Source organism: Notothenia coriiceps, unplaced genomic scaffold (assembly GCF_000735185.1).
Source record: "Notothenia coriiceps isolate Sejong01 unplaced genomic scaffold, NC01 NC01_scaffold00001574, whole genome shotgun sequence".
Lineage (NCBI taxonomy): Eukaryota > Metazoa > Chordata > Actinopteri > Perciformes > Nototheniidae > Notothenia > Notothenia coriiceps.
In genome coordinates this window covers 1-11,703 of record NW_011334275.1, presented here as the reverse complement: position 1 = coordinate 11,703, position 11,703 = coordinate 1, and the positions used below count along the sequence as shown (strand labels likewise).

General features: G+C 41.1%; 1 protein-coding gene across 1 annotated transcript; it reads left to right on the top strand.

Moving 5' to 3' along the window:
* Nucleotides 1-834: 834 nt before the first annotated feature.
* Nucleotides 835-9,944, top strand: LOC104962814 (mucin-17-like). The gene is made up of 3 exons (XM_010791316.1): nucleotides 835-982; nucleotides 1,281-1,329; nucleotides 6,610-9,944. The coding sequence occupies exon 3, from the start codon at nucleotides 6,625-6,627 to the stop codon at nucleotides 9,364-9,366; it is 2,742 nt and encodes a 913-aa protein (XP_010789618.1). The 5' UTR covers nucleotides 835-982; nucleotides 1,281-1,329; nucleotides 6,610-6,624; the 3' UTR covers nucleotides 9,367-9,944.
* The last annotated feature ends 1,759 nt before the right edge of the window (nucleotides 9,945-11,703 follow it).

The window sequence follows — 11,703 nt, the reverse complement described above, 5'->3', positions numbered from 1 at the left end:
ACCCCTTGACCCTCTGAACCACCAACCACCAACCTGTACCTACAGCTTTTAAATCAATAAACCAATCAAGAAGTCTTTAATCATTTCTACTGAACATGAAGTTAAACAACTGTGTTCTCTGAGACTTCTCGAGGATCTCTAGTACATCCTTGAAGGACCCCTGGATGGCCCACGGACCCCACTTAGCCCTGGGGTGGTGAAACCTAAGGTCCTGTGGCCTAAGAACCTCTGGAGGACTTTTCAAATGTAGAGATCCTACAAATAAAATAGAAAGCATAGGACTGGAGACCTCTTAAAATCCCATTGCATTAGACCCTCACATCACCCCCAAGAAAACCTAGAACCTACTGAAATCTCATTGGACCCTTTGATTTGGGACCAACCCAAATGACTATGAGGTCGTGAAAGTGCCCTAAGAACCCTTTTTTAAGACTTTACAATAAAGCAATCCTAGAACATATAATAGGACTGGAGACTGCCTAAAATCCAATTGCATTAGACCCTCACATCACCCCTAGAACCCACTGAAATATAATTGGACCTCTAACCACAATTGGGACCCTCTGAACCACCAAAGAACTCACACCTACAACCTTTCTCTTTCTAAAGCTTTTAAATCAAGAATCACTGAAATATTTCTAAGGGACATGAAATTAAACAACTGTGTTGTTTTGTTGGTTCGTTTCTTCTGAGATCTCTGGAGGATCACTACATCCTTGAGGGACCCCTGGATGGCCCACGGACCCCACTTTTAGAGCCCTGATGTGGTGAAACCTAAGGTCCCGTGGCCTGTCCGTGCTGCCTCTTTCTCTGCTGTCACTCTGAGCGGCTCGCAGGGTTTTATTTTTGGACTGCCATGGCGTCTGTTCCTTCCATTTGTAGGACGGGGGGGTCGGGCTGGGCTCAACATGAACCTCTGACACTCCGGCTGGGAAAAGCAGGCAGCAGCCGGCCGGCCGCCCCCCGAGCAGCAGTAGCACAGGTAAACACCCCAAAATTACACCGTTTTAATCTGCAGGTAGAGAGCAGGGAAGCTGGTGTCGAATGCAAGACATCTCCAGCCAGAAATCTGACGTGTGATTGGATGAATCGGTGTTTCTTGCACCATCAGAGCTGAGCTAAGTGTTAGCTTTGCACTGTTTCTACAACACACTGTGCCATTTATCTGCAATAAGGCATGACTGGATGATGAGCACATGTTAGCTTTGAGGTGTTCCTGCTGTGTGATTCTGGGTAATACAGTGAGGTGTGATATTGAATCAATGTTCTCTTCTGTCAAGGGGAACCTGCCTGGAGCGCTTTGAACCACCAGCAAGAAGTCTTTACTTGGTATGTTCCTTCTTTTTCCTTTTAAACTATGTGTGTGTGTGTGTGTGTGTGTGTGTGTGTGTGTGTGTGTGTGTGTGTGTGTGTGTGTGTGTGTGTGTGTGTGTGTGTGTGTGTGTGTGTGTGTGTGTGTGAAGCCTCGTAACTTCGCCTAATGACTTCTTTTTGGGGTGGATTCATTTACTTAAAGGAGGGCATTGTGGAGCGGCTTGGTTTTTTATTACACGGCTATTATTACCCTTTCCTCTTTTGAACTTCCTGAAGGCGCTCCAAATACCAAGCCTACCCACAGCCTTAAAAGGAGGAACGGGTTCTCATGTGTCGGTTCAGAGAGGGAGGTGGGAATAAGGGTGGGGGGGCAGCTTGAAAAAACTACCACCACTGAGGTGTCACTCATGATAAACCGAGAATGAAATAATAATAATAAAGCTTTTCTTATGTAGCACTTCTCATACAGCCCGTGCAGCTCAAAGTGCTTTACATTTTGCACACGTCACAAGTTAAAAATAAACAAAAAGAAATTCCCCTCAGATCACATGTTGAAACCTTTAAAGGTACATGCAGCAACAGTTAACATTTGAACAGGTTAGGAGACACAAGGAGCTAAAAGGTGTGATAATCAAAATGAAATAAATACTTATTTCTCTCCGACAGATAAGACACAAGACGACTGAGTCGATGCAACAACATAAAACCCCATAACACAAAGGGAACATATCGGTACAACAGAAATACAAAGATAAAGATATTAGAAATACAAATGTCATAATTCTATAGAAGGTTAAACGATTAAAATATTTAAAAACCAACGTAAAAAGAAACCAACGCTATTGAAACTGCTTTTAAATAAATAATATAAGATAAAACCCTTTAAGAACTATTAAATAAATAAAACAATATAAAAGTAGGTAAGACTAAAAGAAGATTTAAAGTGGGGGGTTGCTAATAAAAAGCTAATCTAAAAAGATGTGATGCTGTTTCATAACTGCTGAGATGAGACAGTTGTTTTTGTACGGACTGCTCGGTCAGCTATGATCAGAAACGTAATATTAATCTCACTGAGTTATTTTTAGGATTAGAAATGTATGAAACAGTTCCACTAAATGTCTCCATGCTTTTATTTTAAATTCCTGTCCTCTCGTGTGATTGGTTATTCTCAGTGACAACATATTTCTGACGCCCTATCAGATGTCGTCGGGCTGTGATGTCATGAGGTCACATGTTCTGCATTCACTTTCAGCAGATACACAAAATCTATATCAGTGTTTTTACTTTAACACCGTTAACAGAAAACAACAGTTTGCTTTGAAACGTTCTAATCCTGTCCCAGCTCCCCAGAGGATGAACCATTTTGATTTTTGATTACCTCATGACCATTTTTAATTTCATTTTGTGCTCCACTACATTTAAGGCTGTAAGAATAGCTGAATCCTCAGTATGTTGTTCCGTCTGTTGCATTATTTAAGTGATCTTTTAAATTGAGTTGCATGATTTTAAGATCACAAATTGACATTTCTTTAAGATTTCTTTGACATTTTCACTCAAATTTAAGCCATAAATCTTCGTTATATTACCAACAGGCATGTATCCTAATTAAACCTCTAGTGTTGTTGCACTTAGAGCCAAACATGAAAGCATCACCATGCATATTGATCCTCGGGATGTTGATCAGCTGATAGGTGCACACATAACGCAGTTGATGCTGAAATATGACCTCAGTTAGTGTACACTACACAGTGCTCCTGTTACATGGAGCAGCTCCACCTGATCTGCATCACAGCGCCCTGATTTATTGTGTTTCGGGGAAAGTGATGCAGCCTGTAAAAAAAGGGCTGGAGTCTTAAAAAAGCGAAGCAGGTGATTGGCCGGCCACCAAACTAAATTTAGTGCCGGGTAAAAAGCTCCCAGGATCAGCTGTGAGGCGTAACATCATCCAGGAAGGGTTCAGGAGATTCTCCTGCTGTTCGCTGGCTTTCATAAACGTGATGAGTCATCCAGGACGAGTGCATCTGTGTTGACTTTAAGACACATGTTTTTAACGTGCATGAAAACCTCTTAAAACCCAAATTAGTGATGTTTGTTTTAACCTTTGTCGGAGGATTACACGCTCCTTTGCAGGCACAGAACATGTGTTCTTTCTGTCAAACTCCAATGGAAACATTTATACCGTAGAGGATGAGGAACACATGTGAATAGTTTTTTTTTTATCTGACCAAAAGTGAATTTTATGGGGGGAATTCTGAGAAAAAAGTCCAGATGTAAAAATAAGTAATCCGAAAAATATATCACATTTGGCCGTAATCGTCTTCCATACATGTATTATCTATAATAACATTAATTTAGATATGCATTTTTCTAAATGACAGTCTCAGGCTGCAGTCCGATAATCCAAAAATCAGCTCCTAAATTCTAACCCTATCTCCTATTCCTTGACCTCTGAGTGAAAGGTCACGGGGTTAAGGGATAGTGGATAGGAGAATTCAAAAGGACTTAGGAGAAGAGACTGCGGTACTTTAGAGAATCCGACTGCACTTTCACTATCTGACGTGTTTATGATGCGCCAGCGGACGTCCTGAATGTGCGTCTGCTGCTGTGGGGAAACTATGGAAACTACAGTTTTCTATACGGCGGACTACAACATGGATGTTTAATAAGAAGGAGGGACTCATCTAGAGACTCTGCACCGTGCTCTGATGCTGTTGTTTTATGTTTTATGAACATGGACAACAGAGAAACATATTCTTCATGACCAAAGTTAGAATTGAAATAAAAAAGAAAGGTGAAATTTATGCTCGTCACCCTCTCCCTCCGGTCCACATTAATACAAATGATCCGAATACGTATGATTGTATGAAAATATCTTAAAATCAATACAAATGTATTTATTATAAACGTTAGTCCTTAACATCTATCACTGTGTATATCATTCAAACATCTTTTAAAAGTTGAACAAACCCCACACAGCTCAGTGAAATGTTGACTTTATTTGATCATTTCAGTAAAAACTAACGTTCATATTTCTCTTTTTGATTATAATACTGATGAACGTTCAAAACAAAGCACTTTGGCAACTTACCACATACGTTTTAAAATGCTTAATAAGCACCGTAACTTTCATGATATCATTTCTTGGTCATAATCGGTTGTTTCCGTGAACGGCCGACTTGTGTGACGTCAAATGCTGCGGCTGCAATGCATTGTGGGGCAGCATTTTCTCCTCTCCTTTCGGTAAGGGAGGTCCAGTGGTTCCTAAGCTAAAGGAGGTTATAAAGGAAGTTTGAAACCTCCTTTCCTATCATGTAGAGAATTCGAACGGCACTTATCATGGCTGCCACTGAGGGACTTCCGGGTATTTCACTCCGTTAGGAAGGTTCCTAAGCTAAATGGACTATTTGACTGCAGCCTCAGTTTTATGTTTTTGGAGTGCCTTGTAAACAAATATGTGATTGGTCAACCGCTTACAGATGTCCCGCCCCTTACGGCCCGTCCACACAGCATTCACTTTGAATGGGGTGACGTCATTTTTCGCCGAACTGCATTGTGGGAAGCGAAGCGGAGCTTTGCTGGTGTGGCTCGCTTCAAAAGTTGAGCAATGTTGAACTTTTGAAGCCTCGGCAGAAGCGTCAGCCAATCGAATCATATGCCTGTACAAGCTCTAGCCAATCAAACCGCTGCTTGTGTGTGAGGGGCGGGATATTCATGTGATTGGTTGTTGGTCGAGTTTCAGACACGCCCGCCGGCAAGCTTCAACGCACGCCGCTGTGTGGACGGGCCGTTAGCCTATCCCATCTCTGGGGACCATGAATCTCCAAAAGTTATTTAATGGAAATTCAGACAGCTTCTGAGGTGTTTTTTAGGACCAACATAGACAAACATAACTTCTATTTTTAGATGTACTGTACAAGGATATATAATGATATGATTATGGTTTAGTAATCCGATGGTCTAACAATACATAAAACAAAGAAAGCTAAATTAGAAAATGATTTTAATTTATTTCAGAAAAGTGGTTACAAACACATACAATCAGACACCTCAGTTTATGCATATTAAACGTTGGGAAATGTCTGTAGTAAGACAGAGTAAAAAGTCTGATAAAAACACAAACAGGAAATGAAATTTGATTGTATGGTATGGTTATACATTTTCTCAGAATTTTTGTAATCAGTATTAACTCTGCTTTTCCAGTTTTTGACAAAGTATGTCTCCAGCGAGCAGTCTTCAGATTGTTCTTCAGCCAATGTTTAAGTGCTGAACAGATAAAATAACCAAGTGGTACGTATACAAATAAATGTACTTTGCAAAAGTTTTCCTACACACCATCACACAAGGACAACCACACATTAGGAATGGTTCACCTAAACGCTGCAGTGGAGAGGGACAGAAACATGAAGGCTCACAGTCAGATATATACATCATACAAACACTGAGTGTCAGGAAATACAAAAGCAAAGAGGAAATAATAAAAATATAGACATTTGATGATTTTTGGACTTTTGGTTTGAAGTTGTCCAACTGAGAGTCAGTTTATGTTTATGTATGATGACTTTAAAGTCCAGCCGACGTCTTTGTTGGATCAGGAAACCTCCTCAGTAATCGTCATGATATAAATCTGCAGAAGACACAAAAAGAAAATGTTCAATATGCAGATCCAAATGTCAGTGTGGTTACCTTAAGTCATTTTAGAAAGTTATAGGTTGTAACACTTTTAGGTTTAACTAACAAAATAGCACGTTAAGAATTTCATTAACTTAGATTTGTGGCATTGTGTGGGTTATTAAAGGATGTGTCTTAGTGTTACGGCTCAAGTTGTGACCAACATGTAGTAAAAAAGGCAAACCCGATAAAGTTTACACAAACAATATGGTTTATTGATTTTAAATGTTTGAACCTAACTTATACAAAAGGTACAAGTCTGGAGGACTGGCCAAAAAGGACAAAACATGGAGGAATCCTGGGCCAGCCTGGGCTAAAATAAATGCATAGGCTTAACTAAGAAAAGAAAACCACGAAAACTTGGCTACCAGGTTCTCCAAACTAAAAATCGAAGAAATAACAGGAAATAGAACCAATGGCTAAGTGTGAGTGAGTCAGAGAGAGAGCTTCTTTCCCCCCAGCCTTCCTAAATACTCCTGATTAGTTCAGATCAGGAACACCTGAGCAGAGGAGAGAGGAAGGGGGAGTGCGTAACATTCGGGAGTTTAACTTTCTGTTAAACCAGATCCAATGACTTTGTTCTTGTCTTTTCTGACAATATCTCTTTTTTGTTTTGTTTCTCCTCAGGGTGCCAAAGCGCTCATGGCTGTCGCTTACGGGGCTGTCACCAACCCGGGCCTGCTTTACCAGCAGTACCCTCCGCCCCTGCTTCCCAAACCTGGAAAGGACAACGTTCGGCTTCAGAAACTCCTCAAGAGATCCGCCAAGAAGAAGGCCTCCGCTCAGGCATCGCAGCCCGCCACGCTTTTCCGCTCCAACCTTTCCCCCGTGAACGAAGCAAGTCCTGACCTCGAGCACAGTGACCACTCAACGCCTCCCAAGACTCCAGAGACACCGTTCAGTCTTTTCAGAGTCCAGGAGCCTCCGAGGTTCACCGCCAGACCGCTTTATCGACATGTGGCGTCGCCTTACCCACATCGAGCGGCGTACGGGAGACCGGGAAGATTCTCCCCTCAGATGGTGGCGTCCCCATTGCACTCTTACCCGCAGAATACTACCACCGTTTCTTCATATTCTGCGTCCACCAACGTGTCTGAAGTCTCAACAGCTACGTGGCAAGTCGTTGAGCCTGCGGAGCCAAAAACATCTTTACTGCCAGCCTCCTTTACACCTGAGGCAACAGTACCAGCTGCTGAAGTAAGAAAGCCGGCTTTTAGCACATTTGCTGACAATAATGCCGGTCTTAGACCTTTCGCAACTGGAGGGACGCGACAAGCAAAAAGTCCAACTCCTTATCAAGCAATGGGGGGTCAATCTCTGATTCGTCCTCTCACTGTTTTGATCCCGATGGCCAAATGCAGGAGTCCACGTCCGACATTCAAAGCGACCGACCGTTCAAGATCGCCCAAACCGATGTTTGATGTTCCCAAAATTAGGATGTATACGGCAAGCACATCCTACTACGAGTCAACCAGGACCACACCGGTGTACGACACAGCTGCTTTAACCGTCATTGGCAGCACAGCACCTCAAAGTAAAGCACCGGCAGAAACCATGCAAGATTTGACTCCCGTATCTGAGGTCAGAAGAGGGACAACACCGACGGCTCTGCCTCCTTTACTGGGCCCAGATCCCCAGAGGAAAACACCAACTTCAGAAATTAAAAGGGGCACCACACCAACAACGGAGATGAATACTATAAGAACACCTACGGTTGAAATCATAAGAGCAACCCCGACTTCTGATATCAAAAGAGCAACTCCAACTTCTGATATCAAAAGAGCAACTCCAACTTCTGATATCAAAAGAGCAACTCCAACTTCTGAAATCAGAGTTAAAACACCAACAGGACGGCCTCGAACCCCGGCATACACCAAGAATCGGGCTGCAACGCCGGTCTTTGAAGTCTCAAGGCCGAATCCTCTCTTGTTCGCCGTGTCGCCAATCACAGTAGAGCCAGAGAGGTCAAAAACGCCCAAAACACTTTCTGCGATGAGCAGTTTGTCAACTTCCCAAAGCGAGAAGATCAGTTTGTCTGTTTCCCAAAGCGAGAAGATCAGTGAGCCTAAGCCTGCTGAAATGATACCAAACGGGGACATTCATTTGGTCATGACTCCAGTGGTAAAACCAATCCAGCAGAGCATCAATATGACACAATCAGAGCCTGATCTGTCAAGAGAAGCTGCTCCAGCTGGCTCTCAAAGACCTAAACCCCCAACAACTGAGCCCAAAACACCAGCAGTGACTTCTTACAGCAACCAGAGGCCTAAGACTCCAACATACGAGGCATCCCGACTCATGACCACTTCGCCTGGTTTTAAAAGACCAAGGACACCTACGTACGGGATGTCACCGTCACCTGTAGGCTTTCAGAGACCTAAAACCCCAACTCAAACTGCTAAAAAATCAAAGTCTGGCTACCGTGGATTGACACCGGCTGAATATGCTGCTCACGGAGGAATTAAAACCTACTCTCCAGCTTTTGGTATCTCCGGTTCCAAGACGCAAGCTGACGAGGAGGTTAACGCGCCAAAAGAGGAACCAGTAGAATGTAATGCACCAATTCAAGAAACACCTGTGAAGGAACAAGCTATGCCAGAGGTGTCTAAAGATAAAGAAACTCCCAAAGAGGCCGAGAAACCCCAGGTGAGGGAGGTGAAGGTTGCCGTCACCCCTTCAATTCCCATCATTATCGTTTCACAGGCGTCTGACATCTTTGTAACAACGATAGCACAAGAGACGAGCATGGTTTCCAGTCAGGTTGCAAAACAAGAGAAAACGGTGTTCCAAGAACCACCAAAGTCTAAACCCCCAACGACACAAGGGAAAACGTCTCAGAGACCAGTTCAAGGAGTCGCCAAACCAAAGACGAACCCTCCTGAAGTCAAACCTGTGCCCAAAGGTGACGACCAGGATCCTCTGAAGGCAGTCCGGAAACTATTAGGAAAAGATCAAGTCCAGAAACCTGTACCTGAGACAAAAGCTGATGTTGCGTATAAGAAAGAGCCTGTAGCTGAAAGCAAGACTAAAGATGGACGCCAAAAGCCCAGCACTGCAACAGGAAGTGAAGAAAAAGGAAAAGATAAGAAAGAAGAACCAGCTGCAGTGAAATCTGCGCCGGAGAAAAGGGAAAGCGTTGAATCCCTCCCCGCTGAGGCCCTTCTGAAAGTCATGCAAAAGCCGAAGGGAGTGAAATCCAAACTGAGCGGTTGGTCCAGACTCAAGAAGCACATGGTGGTGGAGCAGGAAGAGCCCACATTTCCAGAGGTTGGCCCCAAAAAGGAGGCCGCTGGGACGGACCAGAAAGAGGTGAAAAAGGCCGAAGAGAAGGCCGGGACAAGCCCGAAAATCAAGACGAGAACGAAACCAAAGACGCTCCCGTAGCGGCGAAAATGTGGAACGCCTGTCTCTTCCAAATGTTCAGCAGTAAGGAGAACATCATGCACCAGATCGAGCTGAACAAAAGCGAGGACAAGAAGACGCAAGAGGAGACGGACGACCAGAAAGAGGTACCATCGTTCGCCCAACGGCTGCCCCTGCTGCTCTTCAGTCCAAAGTTTGACGCTAAAAGGTTGAAAGAGGCGGCGTCAAGGCCGACGACGAAGATTTCGACAGTTTTTGAAATGGGTCTGATTGGGCGGAAAGGTCAAGAAGAGGAACCAAAAGACTTTAACAGAACAGCGAGGGGGTTCGCCGCAACTTAAGCTAATACAATATATATAATATATACGTGCCAAGGTGAACAAGAAGTTATGATATATGTTCAATGTACAGGTGCAGAAGTCTCAGTGTTTAAAACGAATGATGTTTGTGTTATAGAAAAGTCTGCTTTGGACTTTATACTTGACAAGTGCTTTGTGTTTCATTTGTGTGACTGGTTGTCTGGATGTTTTGTGTTGAAAAGCTGGAAAAAGAGAAAAGTGTGTCTTAATTCGATTAAAGCGTTTATGTTTTCAGTAAAATCAGAGCCTCTCGTTTGTTCCTCTCATTGTTCTTATAATGCAAGTTCAACATTGAAATTGTGTTTTGGTTAAAAGTTCTCGTGAATAATTCATAACTCTTCAAAAACAAGATTCCATTTGTTTGGGTCGATCACACACTGTCTTACCCAAAATGCTAAATAACGCTAAATAAATTGAGGATTTAAAAATGATAATTTTGTTACACAAATCAGATTCAACATCTATAAAATGCAGCACTTTGCATTGTGGGAATGTTAGAAGGAAGTTGCCTAGGTGTGGATACAATTATATAAACCAACAACAATTAATTAAAAAAACAAATAAAATGGTGGACAACATTTCTCAAATGTAAAAATTGTAAATATGTACAGGTTTAATTGAACTACAGGGGACAAAAATATGTTGAATAAAATACAATAATTAAAACAAAAATCTGCCTATATGATTAAAAAATAAATTGCTCAATATATAAATAAAGAAAATAATATAAAAATAAATTTTAAAATAAAGTCCCCATTAATCTAAAAATGAAAGTTGTCCAAAACAAAAACTAAAATATTAGAATAAATAAAAAAACATGTAAACAGAAAATAATGAATTTTGAAATAATTAAATATCATATAAAACATTTTGAAAATTAATTGTAAAAATATATACATTTAAAAACATGTATTTTATTTTATGTATTTATTTTTTTAATTTTATTTATTCATATTCAAAATATAACAGCTTTTATTCCAATAAATACTAGATTGTCTTTATTTTATAAATATAGAAAAAATATATTTGGTGTTATGGAAAGATTATTTGATAGATTAATACAAATATAAATACAACATAATATAAAGAATTATAAAATAAAGAATAAGGGATGTCTTTAAGGAGATGAGCGTGAGTTTTTCTTTACACATTGAGCCCCACAGAGCATTGATATCATTCTTCATATAAAGAAGCTTTCACATGTTGTGTCTCACCGTCTTCTCCGTCAGCAAACTCTTCTCCATCCTCGTCCACGGGGATCTTCTCGTATTTTCCGTGACCAGTGACGACAAATTTGTACTTTTTACCAGCTGCTGAGCCCTGGACGGATACAAAGAGTTTCTTATGTTTCCAGAAATCATCATATAGACAAAATGAAATGAAAGAAAACGGACATACATTCAAACTTCAGCAGCTAATAAATCCAATGTGACCACATTTTGTATTTAAACATAACTCATCTCAGTGTTTTCAAGACTCTATTTCATGCAGACCAGAGATGAGAAGTAACTAAGTACAAGTTTACTCAAGTACTGTACTTAAATACAATTCTGAGGTACTTGAGTATTTCCATTGTATCCTACTTCTAGGTAAATTGTGTACTTTTACTCCAATACATATATTTACTACATGTACTTTTATTAAAGAACAAGATCTGAGTACTTCTACTTTTACTCAAGTACAAGATCTGAGTACTTCTACTTTTACTCAAGAACAAGATCTGAGTACTTCTACTTTTACTCAAGTACAAGATCTGAGTACTTCTACTTTTACTCAAGAACAAGATCTGAGTACTTCTACTTTTACTCAAGTACAAGATCTGAGTACTTCTACTTTTACTCAAAGTACAAGATCTGAGTACTTCACGAGTCTAAACTAGCTGTAGTTTTTTGATAGTAAAATACAGAAAGTTAGTTAATGCAGTTTTAAAACAATACATCACAATAGTCTAAATACGTAGTGGTAAAAGTATGAGGGAGGAAATCAGCCCAATATAGCC